At 33.8% G+C, this 16,378-nt stretch overlaps 1 protein-coding gene across 1 annotated transcript; it reads right to left on the bottom strand.

Moving 5' to 3' along the window:
• Nucleotides 1–137: 137 nt before the first annotated feature.
• LOC112638187 lies at nucleotides 138–11,566 on the bottom strand. Its single transcript, XM_025409339.1, has 2 exons — nucleotides 11,474–11,566; nucleotides 138–506 (listed from the first exon to the last, which is right to left on the bottom strand). Exons 1-2 carry the CDS (start codon nucleotides 11,564–11,566, stop codon nucleotides 276–278), a joined length of 324 nt encoding a protein of 107 aa, XP_025265124.1. The 3' UTR covers nucleotides 138–275.
• Nucleotides 11,567–16,378: the final 4,812 nt, after the last annotated feature.

The raw sequence follows: 16,378 nt of genomic DNA, 5'->3' as shown, positions 1-16,378 counted from the left end.
TTTTTTACCGCACGTGAGGAACACACATCTTAAACTTATTTAATGAAAACAATTTTCAACTTGTATAATAAGCTAAAAAACCATATTATTTTAGTTGACTATTTTACAGATTAAATATACTAAATGCATGCTGAGAACAAAACATACGCAACATATTAATCAATGATGAAAAAACAAGTTGTGAACGAAATGTGATATATTTCGGGAGATAAGATTTACCCTTCGGAAAGACGTATATGCTACGCCAATGCGGACGAAGCTCGCCTCCGTATGACTCATGCGATCTCTCTCGCAGCCTCCCCTACACGGTCCCGTATCGTAGTCATGCACAATGGAGAATAGCAAACGCAGTAAAGGTAACTCACGTTCGCCAGAGCCGGGGCCGGTAATACTAGTCCAAGTTCTCCCCTTGTTCTTCCTGAAGTACCCGCGGGCCACGTGGCATCATGATTTTCATCCCCGTCGCTATATCCTTCCAGTAACGATCGTGGAAACGATCTCTTCTCCTAAAATACATATTATATCGTTTTTCCACGATTGCGAAGATCTCGCTTGTGCCGTTTATGTCTTATCACATCTTCTCTTTATTTCTCTTCTGTATCTTCTTCTGCGTGATATTTATATTCAAATACAAAGATGATATCTAACAGTCATTTTATAAAATTATATCAATTATATCAATATAAATATATTTTTATAGCGAGTAATAACTTATTTTTTAACAACAGATAAAAAATCCATTTTATTGTTTTCTTAGATTTTTTATAATACAAAATACTAAACATACATAAAAGTATATCTGACAGAATACTGTCACATGTACTTTTATATGTTATAATATATCAGAATAATTAATCTCTTATGTTTAATAACAGAATTAAAATAAAATGTACATATTTTATACGTACATATACTGTAGAATTAAAAATATCGCTTCTTTATTTTTATTTTTTTATAATATTTTTATTATATTTATATTTTTTTCTGGTAAAAATAGGATATCCTAGATACATGCATATTAAGAGAAGTCAGAAAGTTGATTAATTATTAATATTCTATTAATATACCTCTTGTTATAAAAATAAAAATAAGAAGAGATAAGAGAAATTGCGACAAGAAGAATAATATGAAATTTCTATCGTAATTTTTGTGTTATTTTGTAAAGCTCTCGAAAATACGATGAGAAAACAGAACCGTAAACGACCAATTTATGCGGCGAGCTCTTCGGCGAGGAGATCCTCAATTAAACAATTATACTTAAATTGAGTGGAATTCCCACCGTGGTGCCCGCATGTTCGTTAATGATCGTCATTCGTACGCACCTACGAACTGTTAAGATATACACTGAGCTAAATCGCCTTTGATCAGGTACACATGGACCCACATATATTGAAATTTATGAATCATAAGATGAGCGCGCTACTGAAATTGAGATTGACGATAAGTTTACGATTATATGGTGGATGAGAGTATATGGGCGCTGCTATAGTATTTCGCACAAAAATATTCGACCGTCTGAAATATGCGTTGACATAAGCGAATATTGATATCAATCAGAAATTGGAAAAAAGAATGACACATGAAACATTTTTTTATTAAAAAACAAAAAGAAAGAAAAAAGAAAAAATATAGAGATGAATAAAGCAAATTTGGATATAATGCAATCAAGAAAAAGTAAAATAATTTAATGCAACAATAGTTTAATCCGCTTTTCAAAAACTTGAGAAGATTAATCTATTAGAATTAAAGAATGTCAAATTCAAATTTATTTCTTTACGTTTTAATAAATTAGATATCGCTGCATAGAAAAATCTTCAATTACGCTTTGATGCTAAATTTTGATTTGTTTTTATTAATTTATACTATTTCATCCAATCTTTCTCTCTCTTTCTCTCTCTTTCTCATATTGTTTGTGTCCAATATAGAATTATAGATCAAGCAAAGATCTTTTTTATAGAAGAACGAATTAATACCACTCATTTCTTTTTATTGGAAAATTGAATATCTGTATATGAATATTTTCTACGTGAATTTGCGCAGTATAATTGTTATTTACAGCTTCTATACTCTCATTTTTACTCGTTCCTACACACGTTGATAGCGATAAATCGCTCCGTTTTATTTTCCTCGTTGGCCGCAACATCCTCTGTGCCAATTCTCTTATATTCAAAACGTTCTGTAACAAAAACTTGACAGCATTAATTATACATTGTATATATTATTATTCATACGAATCCATAGAAATCATGACTTTATGTAATGAGAAATGCAATATTTATCTGATTCTTACTAAAAGAATATGATAAAATATTGTTTAATATATTTAATTATTTTAAAAAATTACTCTAAATTAAGTGCATTTCTTCGATTCTTTTGACCTCTATAAATCTTTTCTAAAAGAAAAATTTAGGATATTGAAAAATATAGAAAAAATATAATCTATTTTTTTTTCATATCTTTTTTTAAATCTATTTAAAAAGCATTTTATGTATTATTAATTTTTATTTAATAGATATACCATGATAAATATTTTTAAAACATACTTATTAGCTACACGCACATACAAATGTTATTTATTTAATTTTAAAAATTACATATCACACATTTTGGATTTTAATTTAATAGGCTTTAATTATAATTATAATAGGCTTCATATAAAAGGACTAAAAAATCAATAGACTCGAGGTCAAAATTATATAATTCGGCGGTGGGCAAATTATAGCTCTTAAGAATTTTATCGTTAGAATAATTATATATTTCGGTGAATTCTCCCTCTGTTTTCATTTGATGATTTTGCTGTCACAACATACATATTGAAACACACGCATGATGTTTTCACGGAGTGGAAAACTAAGAGAAAATCAAGGAATAAAGACACGAAATACGTGCAGACTCGGTATATCAGTATTTAAAACACGAGAAGGTAGAACCGAGGGAGAAACGAAATCGGCCGCCCATTGTGCTCAGGTGTGAGGCGTGTGCGCAGTGGTAGGATTCGCAGGGGTGACCAGGGAATCAGGAGAAAGGAGGCAGAGGGGTGAAACGGGGGTAGATTTGCACACGCGGCACGAGCCGCTCCAACAAAGGGATGGAACAGATTGGTAGCCATTCATTCACTCGCTCGTTCTGTCTTTTTTCTCCATATTTGACTGGGAGAGCATCGACCATCTCCCGTCTCAATCCCCTCACCCCCTCATTCGTTCCTGAGTCGCGGGGTTTAACTCTCGGGATCACCCTCCTGTGGTACAGGTACAGTCAATCGCGTCACTAATTCTAAGTTTCATTAGGGAGTCTTTGTAACACCGTACGACGATTACGATGAGCGATGAAGTCTCATATTGGGTGCGAAACGACTTCTCGTAGCAATTTTCACCATTATAATATACCGTTTATCACCTATTTCTAAAACATTAATTTCATAAAATATGTAATTTGCAGATCAGTATAGTCAGTTATAATTTTTAATCGATTTTATATAAATTAACGTGAAAGATGTATGAATACAATTTTTCGACAAGGAAATAAGAAGACTTTAATCTTCATATAATTTCTTCAATCGATTTTACATTAACATAACTTTAATTTATGAGAATTATAAAGATATTTGATATTGAATATCGGTTATGATATAAAAAGAATTTGAGAATTATTATATTTTGTAGCACAAAAATGATTTCATGAAATATCACAAATATTAAAATAAAAATTATAAAGTCGAGTAATATATGTTATTTCCAAAATCTACAATATCGAAATCTGAATTCGTTGATATTATATCAACTTTATATCATTCTTATTTTAATATTCATGAGATATTTTACAAACTATTGACGCTATCAAATTTCTCATAAAAGATTTTCTCTCATAAAGGGATCGAAAATTGGTATGCGATATCAAATTTAATATCCAAAATTGAACCTATCGATATCATATCGATTTTCGATTCCTTTATGAGAAAATTAAATCTTTTACGAGAAATTGATAGCAACTTTTTTTCACGCGATAAGACTATAACATGAAGAGCTGTACCTAGTGAACGTACGAATGCGATTCCTCCAGTTACTACTCAACCCCAAGCGAGCGGTTCGAGATTCAATAACGGCGAACGAGTGAGTACTAAAAGCCTTTTAACGTGACCGACTGTACGTGGGGTACCTTCCCAGTCAGGGGGGTGAAGAACCCCGCAACCACCCTCGAGCTACGTTTCGTCGTGCACCGTGCCAGTGGTTATACATGTGCAGATTCGTATGTACCCCATGTACTCCGAAAATAAAGATAGAGAATGCAGGAGAGAGAAAGAGGGAGAGATGGGGAAAGGGATGCTCGGAGGGGTACGTTATGTTCTTTCCGCCTGCGTGCCCCTCTATTCAAGTTATTGCATTACTGGCTTAGCTTTGCTACCCCATAGCTGCCGCCCCCTCCCCCCCTCCCCGTGCGCGGAACGACGCGGCTACCCCATCATCCACATCCAATATCCATCGCGGCTGCATTTCGCAGTGCACACCTTCCCAGAATGCATAACCGCTGAATCCCTTTAAATTCCATCTCTTATACTGCCGGCGTATCTATGTGTGTGGGATTTTTAGAGATAAAGACTGTCTGTTTATATCTAAACGAGTAATTATTCCAAATATTATAGATAGATTTTTAAAAAATTATAAATAATATGACAATAATCATTGTCTATATTTACTCTTAAAAATATACTCATAAAAATATTTATCTTTATTTCGCATACTTATATAATACTAATTATAATTATAATCATTAAAAATTGCAAAAATATACATATCTTGAAAATTATTGAAAATATTTCTTTTATCAATATATATACAATCAATTCCATAGAAACTAGTATACATTGTAGAGATGCTAATCTCTATCTCTTATAAATGCTAATCTCTATCTCTTAGATTATATTTATTAAAAAAGAATACTTATAATATTTGCAATGCAATCACAAGATCTAGACGCGGCTTTATATTAAAAGTAAATCTAAAAAATTATCAGCTGTTCCTATATTTTTTATTACAATTATAACATATCCTGACATTTGCAATAATACAATCACATAATGTTTGCCAATCTCATTATCTGGAATATGTCAAACGAATCCGCTTATCGAAAAGTACCTTGTCATGATAAATTGTTAGTGAATCCTATTAACACAGCAAACGCGAAAGTATCTCATAATTACATTAATATAGCAAACGAAGATTTTCTCGAAGTATAATTACCAAAATTCTGTATATGTGTGTGTATGTGTGTGTGTGTGTGTGTGTGTGTGTGTGTGTGTATGTGTGTGTGTGTGTGTGTGTGACCTGATATCATAATTAAATTTATTTAAGTGTAATTCAATCAATTTAGCAATACAAAAATGATTGAAATTATCACACAGATTTCACTATATTTTAACACATTGATACTTTTAAAACTGTATAATATTTTCTTACACCCTAAATTGATATCTACCCATAAGATAAAAATAAAAAGAATACTTGAAAATTTGAAATTTTACGAATATTAAAAATATTGTCTTTTGATAAGAGTTTAATATAATTTGATATAAAATTCAAGAATTATACAATCATTGTTTATGTTGCGTTATGATTGTTGCAACAAAATCATCGTGATTATTCCTCAAATAATGCACTACCATAGTCGTCGCGAATGTCACGTGTCGGCAAAATCGAAATTTATCGCGATGCACGTGCCCGCGATTCGTCACGTATTAATGGAAGATCTCCGCGATGCCTGTCGCTCGCGATAAAACACGCCCTATGTCCACAATTCGTACGCATTTCCCGACAAATTTATGGCTATCAGGTCGTATTTACGTGCAACATTTATCAAGCATTCTTTGTAATTGACGTGACATAATTTCGGAATAGAAGTATGTGTCAATTTTTCAATTTCGCAAAATATTTGCTCTCCTTCCTCTCTTTTTCACTAAATCTCTTATTCTATTAAAAAAGAATAAAATCTCTTATTCTATTAAAATAAAAATACAATAAATTTATTAATATAAAAAAAGAATAAAATCTTTTATTCTATTAAAAATTCTAATAAATTTATCATATCAAGTATTTTAAAAAATAGTCACACAATCACTTTATGACGGTTATCATCATCTCTGATACTACTGTCCATTTAGATGCATACAGATGTCCGTTTTGATGCGCACCATCAACGTGATACGGCCTTTTTGTCCGAGTGACGTAAAGTTAATGCTGGTTTACATACGGGAAAGGATACCATTTCTTTCACAGTGCATCGTGGGAACGACAGTCACAAAACGCGACGAATATATCGATGACTCACGTGTGCGATCTCGTTTTTGCAGAATCGTTTTCCCGGGGGAGAGGAAGGTGGTGGGGAATGATTGGAAGGTTACGGGTGCGTAGGGTATTCATTCATGGCGTACCTTGTCGAATGCAGTTCGCATGTGGAGAGTACCCAGGTACTAGAAACGAACGGTGAGCCTTCAGGCTGTCACCCATATGGCGATCCGTGATACATAGAACCCATAGGTAAACTATTTCGATTGATCTTCCACGTACTCCCTTTGCCTCTCTCGATGTATATTCAATCTGTTCACTTTTTTTATACACAAACTTGCGCTATTGCAGACCCCTGCTTAGTTTAGGCACAAAATTAAAGAATTTTTAAAGAACAATCTTAAATTTTGATGATCTCTATACGAGAAAAAAAATTAAATAAAATTGACATTTACATTTGAAATTATATTTCTTACTCTTAATTATATTTTTAATTCTTAGTCAAATTTAAAATTGATAATCACGATACAAATTAAAAAAGGATTTAAAAAATAAAATAAAATAGTAGTACAGAATAATTAAGAAAAAATATTAATTATATCTTCCATACATATCTCATGATAATGTTTTATAAATGTTTCTTTTCTTTTTCTTTGCCCGATTTAAAAAAAAACAAATTTTTCTTTAACAAAAATACTATTAATTCTTTTCACATTCAACATTAAAATAAACGACGCGACATTTTCAAAGTAAACAAGCACAGAAATATTTCTCCAAGCGTTACCTTTGACAGTAAAAAATCATGTGACTGCGTGATATCAACGAGTTTATCTCTCTTTCGTAGGATAAAACGTCATCACGTAAGAATAGCAGAAAAAAAAGAAACAGAAATGAGAAAATATTAGGATCTCGTATACAACACACAAAGAAACACTTTTATAGTTCTACATAAAGTTAAAATTATTTTCATCACCCAATAGAGATCGATGTACAAAATGATTTGCTTTTATCAATAATTGTTTTAACATATTTATATTAATTATTTATATTAATATGAGAGTTATAATCTTGTTGTATATTTATAATTCAATAAAATTTAACAAAAGCTCTTCATTTTTAATATCAAGTAATAATCCATGTTAAATCATTACAAAATTTGTTAAAGAATCATTGTGTTATCATTAATAAAACAAATAAAATATGTACTATTAACATCGATAATCAGTAAAAAGCTTTCACATGATTGACTTTTCTTAATATTTCTCAAAGAGTTTTCAAGAATGAAATTATATAGATTTGTATTTTATAATTAACGTATAAAGGTTTTATCACACTTCGCACATTTCCATAGAATTATATACAATAAAAAATATAACTTCTGCTTTGAAGGAATAAATATTCTGCAAAATAATTTATATTTTTCGATTATGTGAGTCACCCTATGATATATAGAGTAATAAACATATATAATATGTGCGTCACACTAGAGAAGATATACCAATGATAGTATCTTGGATATTTCTCGTATATTCGCTAGATAAGTTTAGCAAGTTATGGCCACACACGGCTCAAGTTAAGCATTAAATATAATGTATTTTTCTTTCTCTTTCTTTCCATTTCTTTCTTTTTTTCTCTCTCTCTCTCTTTCTCTCCCTCTGTTTCGGAGTCAGAAGACAAATATTTGCTACGAGAAAGCGCGCGTGCGCGTGCATCGCGATATTCGGATTTCTATTTGTCTTTCGAGTGTTGTCCTATAGTGCGAGATATTGGCTTTGACTACCGCTTATTTTCATAGCCACACGCTTGGCCGAGTAATGAGTAATGTATGGCGCGTAATCTAAACCTTTGGCACAGATAAGAGAATGCAGGAAACCTATATGACCGATCCACGTGTTCCTCCTGTCGCGCGATTACTCATATAATAAAATTATAACAGTGAATAATAACGATTTTTTATACGATTTAATATCGAACATTTTGTAGCTTGAGAAGATAATGTTTGATATAATAGACTAATCATTTTTGAGGAACAAAAATTTCAATTTTGAGAATTCTTCAATCTTTTTAAATAAAATATCAGTTATAAAAAGTATGCAGCATGTGTGCAAATATTTCAATTTTTTCTTATTTTTAATTTATTTGATATTGACTTATAAATGTGCTTTATTCTCTACTCCCTTACGCGTAAAATATATAAAAATATTTAATATTCTTAATCTATTTTTAAAATAAAATGAAAATGATACATTTATAATTTTGTGTAACCAATTCTATCATGAATTTTGAAAAATGGAGGACAATTTTGCTTATTCCAATGCTAGTTTCCATATATTTTTTTATTTGAAAATAACGTTTAGTATGATATAAAAAATGCTGCATTTATATAACTTAATGCATTTAAAAAATTGGAAGAAAATTTAATAAAAAAAAATTGAAGAATTTCGCTTTTCTTGCATATTTCATAAATGTTTGACTAGTGATAATAAATATAGTATATAATAAAATAATAGTGTGTTGCTCTTGAGAGATAAAAATTCCATCGAGGGTGAAAAGCATCATCGAAAGACTATGGAAACACTGTGAAAGAAAGAAACTGCGAGAAACAGAAAAGAAAAAGAGGATATGATGATGATGCAAGGAGAAAAGGAGAATTGGAGAGGAGAGCGCAAGTGGTGCACACATGGTGCACAGTTGTTCAAGAGGTCAGGTTTTTGTTCATTCACACTGGATCCGGTAAGGAATTTTCTACACGGTGACCTGCCGCGTACAATCGCTCTATCTCACACATGCACGCTGCCTATTTGCTACGGACAAATTATCAACTGTCAAATGTCAAATTTTACGTTCACGTGTATATGACCGGAACTGAGGGAGGTCAAAGCTCAGAAGATACGGTGAGATTTGAACCGCCCTCGGGAAAACGCAAGGATGCTAATAGTCACAGCAAGAATAATACCTTGACCATCGAAAGTTAAAGAAGATACATGAAGGTGGCTTTTTTCTAATAAACAATATGTCAAGCGCAGGTAAATTAAGAATTGTATGAAACAATGCAAAAATGATATAAATAGCTTTTTTGCACTATTTAGAATCTTTTTTCATAGAAAAAATAATCATTAGTATAGAAAAAATAATCTTGCATTGATAGTATTATTTTAAGATTTTTGCATTGTTATGTATATATATATATATATATATATATATATATATATATATACACAATAGTCTCAGGTACAGTGTCCCTATAGTCATTGATTAGCCATAAGCCGCACATGCCTTGTGAATGTGTACATAAGAATAGTCATATATCACAGGTAATAACGAGTTAAACTATTATATTAGCATTTTAGAGAAAAAAGTTTTTAAGAAAAAAACAAGTATTCTATTCTACACAATTATAGGCATACTGAGATAATAAAATATAAATATAAAATAGAATAAAATATATAAATCTAATAGAATATAAATAATATAAATCTCGGACGAATAAAGGTATCACGAATCTTCAGATTTAGTTCTGTGAATCATTGATCTTTCTTTGTTGGTGATTCCCACAAGCATCCACGCGACATGTGTTACGAGATATCAACCGAGACGAAGAAAAGAGAATGCTCGAGTTTGAGATGAAAAGACGAAGTCGACACAAAGACACCGCGCGCTATCAGAGTCAACAATGCGATATTCCGTACACTTGTACAAAGTGCGCGGAAAATCCGTGGCGGAATATACTTGAGATTTGAGATTTTAAAGGATTTTAAATTATGTGGAATATATTTTAATCTTTGAAGAACTTTAACCAGTTTATGTCGCAGGACGATTCATCTCTAAATGAAATCACAGGGAGATATCATCCCTACAACTGCTGATTCATGTATGACTTGTAAAAAAAAAGGAAAGAAAAGAAGAAAACCGAAAAAACAAAAAGAGAAAAAGAGGACTTTGGAATCAAAGATAAACAAAGAGAGAATAGACAATAATGAAGTTGGAGTGAGCGAAGAAATAACGAAAAAAGAGAGAGGAGAAGAAGGTGAGAACGGGCTAGTGAAAGGAAAAGAAATACGCAGAGAAATGCGTGCAATCGTTCGTACAGTCTCGGAGTCTCGATTCTCCACACGGCAAAGATAAAGAAACACAGTTGCGAATCACGCTGCGGTGGCGCCTAATGGGCGGCAACAAAAAGGGACACAGAGTGGCCACCGCGGCACCGATCGGGGGGAATTTCCCTCTGCCGCATGACACCGGCTGCCGGCGAAGAGGGAGATCACCCCCCACTTCATGCCGCACCTACTTCTCCTACCAAGCTCGGTTCACTCCGAGAGCGCTCGGTGATCTCCGCGTCGTGTCTGGACCACGACGTGCTGAAGATCAGGACAGTGCTGTAGCATTCGAGGATACTCCGAGGTCGATATGAGATAAATGTCAAAAATATGCTATAGTTTGTATAGAAAAAATATTAGTTGCTCTATTACTAAAACTGACTATTATTGACATTAATCATATGACAAATTGAAGATCAGGCTCGCAAACCTCTGCTTGATAGTTTTATTGACGTTAATTTTAATTCATTTTTTTTATAATTAATAATGAAAAATAATTTTAAAAATTTTTTGTATAATTAATAATGTAGTTTACACATTAGTGTTTTTTTAATCTAAAAGGACAAAGGATAAATGTTACATCTCGATGAATTTCTGCTGATGTTTCGAAAAGTTCCCTGACAACTATATTAATTATATATCATAAAAATATACCTAATTAAATATATATAATTAGCTTCAAATTGAAACTGGATCTAAATTATTTTAATTTCAGGAATACTTTCTACAATTATTGATCTCTCTTCTCTCCAAACATTGAGATACATATCTGGATACGTCGCAGGAGGAAATTTATACACAATCGCTTCTCTCTCGGCAGCATTATCGATCGTATCGCGCTTAAATCACGCATTTATTCAAGCGAGTAGTTAGTCGATGTTATTCATCAAGACGTCTCTCAACGATGACGGGCATCGTTAACAGAAAGGGGAAGATTAACATCGTACCAAGAAATTCAACACCTCGAGAGCAGCGTGATTAAAGACGAGACGAATCGAGAAGCAAGAGAGAGGAGAAAGGAAGAAAGAGAGAGAGAGAGAGAGAGGAGAGACAAGGGAGATGGGGGAGGCGCTATTGGCTCTAATTGCCAGTACTGACCGAATAGAAGACGATGCTCTCGGCTCGGCTCGGTTTGCCACCACTCGTAATCGTGCGCGATCGCTGCTTTGCTCGACGCCTCTCGTTTAACATACCGACACAAAAAAATATACGCAAGAGGAAGTGTCATACATTTTCGTTCGGCCGTTGCCTCAGCCGTCGTGCTTGTCCGCGAGGCAACGCGCCTCGTTGATCTTCCGCAGGCCGCCCTGCCCCCAAAGCGATGCCCCCGCAAGTATAGATCGACATACGCACGCAGAGAATGAGTAATTGTTTGCGCGATGTTGCGTATGTTAAAGAGAAAGATAGGAAATATGAAGCTCCAAAAATGTAAACAATTTAATTCTGTTATGGATGATGAATATATTTATATAATATATTTATATAATATTATTTATAAAATATATTTATAATATATTTATATAATATATTTATATTCTCTAAGTTGCTGTTTATTCCAGCTTTATAATTCGGAATATTTTCGATTTTCAGGGAGTGCGTATGTCCATCCGAAAGAAATAATGTCTAAGGACTTAAGGGAAAAAAATTTATTAATTTCCTTGATGAGATATGTGAGATGCCTTCTGTGAAAAGTAAGAAGTAATAATCTTTTTTTCGAAGTCGATCTTTTTGGGCCAACGAAAAGAAAATAGATAATACTTTGCGTATCTCAGCTTGTAGTTAAGGGAAGCCTGAACAAACATTGAAATGTAGGATATAACGTACGCCTTTAGCCGTATCTTTTCAAAGATATTAGGAAACAAATTATATAGAAAAAATAATGATTTTTATAATAGCAATATTGACTATAAATTCGTGTTTACATTGTATTATATTGGTCCATTGTATATCCATATTTTCTCTTCAAAATTGATTATGCACTCTCTTAATGGCTCTCTTGATATATTGAAATATATAGTAGTAAAAACTACTTTTAAATATTTGAGGAAAAAAACACTTTTTAGTAGTTTGTTAAAAATAAAAAATATAACAATATTTGTCTAACTACCATAAATAATAGACAATCCCATCACAGATAGTATTTGCATTTTGTGGTGCATATAAATAGAATATTTTTTTGAAAGTTACCTTGACATATCTGAGAAAAATTTCGGAAAGAAGATATATCTAAACGGATTAACTTGCGATGTCAGTTTTGTGAAAAAAAATGTCGGATGAAAATAAATTCGGAATTTATTAGAATTAATTGAAAATTATTTTTTTTTTCTTCGCGATAAAAATGAGCTCTTTATATTTGATGATATGCAAAAAGGATTCATCGAGAAAAGAAGCTACGCAACGAGGACCAATTAATCTGTAATATGTACTGTAATATATACATATCACGCGCGAGACGCAAGCAATTCGACTTCGATTACGATCATTGCCTGTTGTTTAACAATGCCATTCGCTCCCGCGCGCGAAGAGAGCCCACTTGTCTCTTTCTCTTTCTCTTTCTCTCGGACATTGTTCCGAGACGGTTCTCCGTTTTCATTCAGTAATTCGCAGGCAGCTGCACACTAATAATAGTAACGGACAGTGCGTCGCTACCACGTTCTCACCACGTTCGACGTAACGTGGAGCAAGCGTCGTATTCGGAGAAGATGCGAGAGAGGATCGCGATGTGAGAAGAAAGAGAGAGAGGCGTCGAGAGGAAGACGGAATCGTTACACTGATTCCAATTGCTGAATTTGGAAGAACCCGTGACTAAGAAACACTCCACCGATTGATCCGACTACGTCATCTTGAGCGAGATAAGAGTACGAGTGCTTGGGACAATCGAATGTTTACGCGTTAGAGAAAAGAAATTGTTTTATTCTGTGTGTGCGAATATTTTATAGAAAATATATTTAATTTATTGCGAGAGAGAAAAGAGACTTATATTTCTTTTGATGTTATTTTATTGTTAATATTGATAAAAAGTGCAACATTTGAAAGATATACGAATGCGGAATTAAGATATTTTTTGCATGAAAAAGCGTAAATTATAAATCGTTTTATGTTAATGGCAATATAGATAAGACTTCAATAAGGCAATAGCAACTTCATCTATTGACAAGAGGCGATAATGCAATTCGCATCGTTATCTTATTTATGCTCGGTTTCATCTGTAAGACGAATGATTTCTTTATAGAGCAAAGTGTGTTTGCGTTCTTTTCTCAGAAAGTTGATAATTCAAGGAAGAGAACACAATATTATAATAGACTGATTCTAGTAATACATTGTTTAAAAGCCAATATAACTTCTATTTTCAAGACCTGCAGTTACTTTAGAGTTTGAGATAATGAGAGATTTTATAAAATAATGCTAAGTCTTTATGATTAAAAAGAGAGATATTTACATAACATTAAAGTACAAACTGATATTAAAAAATGTATAATATAAATGATTTCAGAATATCTTATATAATCTAAAGAAACAAAATAATATAACACACACAAATGTCATATAAAATATAAGATTTTACAATTAAAAATTTCGAATAAAATTTATATATATATATATATATATATATATATATATATATATATATATGATATTCTTGTCTGTGTATATACGAAAAAAAATGTCATCAACATCTGATCAGAATAGCTACTACTGTTTCATCGAGAAGAAAGAATAAGTAAACGATTTCGTTGAGATGTGCGTTTACGCATGAGTTATGTAGCATAAGCAATCCTTCCATGCGGACTTTACAACGGTGAAAAGTCAAGGGAATTAAACGTAGATAACCACGGATGTTATCGTAAGCCACTTCTCACCGCATAATTAGCGTTATGCGTTTAACCTCGTTAAACGTGCCATGCGCATCGCACACGCATTTAGGAAAAATCGATTCTGAATTCTGTGACGCATCTGAACAACAGATATATGCTACAAACGCCAGAGATTGATGAAATTAGAGAGATTTGATTAATATTTATATATTTATATACTGATTATTTAAATCGTTAAATTTATCAAATCTTTAATAATTAAAGCAATGATTTATCTGTGCGCTCTGATTTTTTTCTTAATTTTATTATTTGCATTTTAATTAAGGAATTTAAACCTTTTAATCTTATGCGAGCGGCTTTTTTCAATTTTAAGAATTCGAAACTTTTATTTTATACAATCTACAAACTTTATTCGCGCGTTGACTTTCTTTTCAAGAAAAACTCGCTTCAATTATCTATAAGAAACATTCGCTGAACGCATTCATTATCAAATATGTATTTTTTCTATATAGAGATATTCTTTGTGTTTTTACTGCTGTAAAAAATTATTTTGATAATTAACAACTCTTATCAATTTTAACTCGTGCGCGAAAGAACGCAGTACCATTTTAAGTTTTCTTTTAAAAATTACGAGACGCGTAATACAAAGTAAAAAATATTTTGCACGTTAAAAACCTTTAAATAGCAAACAACTCGATTCACGGTGGAACTTTGATCTCAAAAGAGTTAAAGAAGGCAGCTTCTGTTCAATCCTCGCACGATAGCTCACAGGTCAGCCCATATCAATGTTCTCTCTCTCTCAACACACGGTTCACCATTTTCTCCCAATATGGAGCCGACCCTCAGAAGAGAGAGGAAGAGAAAGAAAGAAAGAGGGAGGATCTATATCGCGCTTCGTAGGAAGCAACCATACCGGCACGCGCATCCTTTCACTTGTCAGATAAAGAGCGGAGCAACAACGGCCGCGTGTCGGTCGAGCCAAAGATACCGTGGTTTCCGGTTAATGAGCGCATTGCGATAAGAAGCTACTTCGTCGATAAATCCATCAACGAGCCACGGGAATCTGCGCGTAAATTTACTTTCTCTCCAAATTGCGAGATCATTGTGGGAGATTCGCAGCCGCGTCATTTCACGGCGGTATTTTTGGAAAGCATCGGAAAAGAAACGCCAATGAGTCAGATATTATCCAAGTCATAATGGGGAATCGATATTTTAACCCCGATACTGGATACGATCGGGGAAATGATAAATTTACTTTCGCCAATTTTATCGAAAGCTCTCTTCTCTCGATTCTATAGATTGTCAGAAATTATAATATATTTGAATGGAACAAATTATTATATAAAAATTTTATTACAATAAAATTCTTTCTTGAATGATATATTTAATCTACAACTTTTTTTCAGCGAGGATATTCAAAGTATCATGTAATATAAATTATTAATCGATATATCTTATAGAGAACTCGTATGAAAAAATTCTTAAGAGGATGCGAGTGAGAGTGCCGTTGATTTTTTATTCGATTATAAATATATCCGCGTGTATCATATTTGTGCCAATTGGACACATTTTGTGACGAAGACGTACAAGTGGCCAGATGAAAAGTACGATCGGGCGATGTCAGATCGCTTGACCGGAATAAACGCGGAGGGAGCGGGGCGCGCGCGGACGACTGTTACGCTCCTAGCTTTGATATCGCGACGGACGCGACGCAGGTAGGGGATGTGGCGACGGCGACGGCGACGGCACGGCACGGCGGACAGACGGATACATAGCGCACGCACGGATCGCTCGAGGATAACATCTCGCTGCCCCAGGAGCGGGGATCGCGCGATTGGGAGGGACGGGGAAGAGAGAGGTGGCACGCCGTAGGTGGAGGACGCAGGGGAGAGATCTCATCGGCCGGTAGCCACGAGGGTTAACAGCGTGTGGGAGAGGAGAGGGAGGAGAGAGAGAGAGACAGAGCGGGAGGGGGAAGAAAGAGAGGCGAAGAGGGATTCCAGCGTGTCCATCACCGTATATCGGACAAGAAGAGGGGAAAGAGACTGATCTCAGTATCGAGGAGAAGGAGGTTTCGCTCGAGGGTGGAGGGGGAAGGTGGACGCGCGCGCGCGCGCGCGAGAGATGAAGAGCGGGAGAGAGAGAGAGAGAGAGAGAGAGAAGCATGGGGGCGGTGGCTGGCTGAAGC

Source organism: Camponotus floridanus, unplaced genomic scaffold, assembly GCF_003227725.1.
Source record: "Camponotus floridanus strain SB8 unplaced genomic scaffold, Cflo_v7.5 scaffold26, whole genome shotgun sequence".
Lineage (NCBI taxonomy): Eukaryota > Metazoa > Arthropoda > Insecta > Hymenoptera > Formicidae > Camponotus > Camponotus floridanus.
The sequence above is the reverse complement of the archived record's forward strand: the minus strand, read 5'-3'. Positions and strand labels throughout refer to the sequence as shown.

What these genes read in the sequence shown, in the direction of transcription:
- LOC112638187 (XM_025409339.1), bottom strand. Translation starts at nt 11,566, where the DNA reads ATGTTAAACGAGAGGCGTCGAGCAAAGCAGCGATCGCGCACGATTACG. An exon ending in AGAGCATCGTCTTCTATTCG is followed by an intron (nt 507 to 11,473) that starts GTCAGTACTGGC and finishes TATGTATTTTAG; the next exon opens with GAGAAGAGATCGTTTCCACG.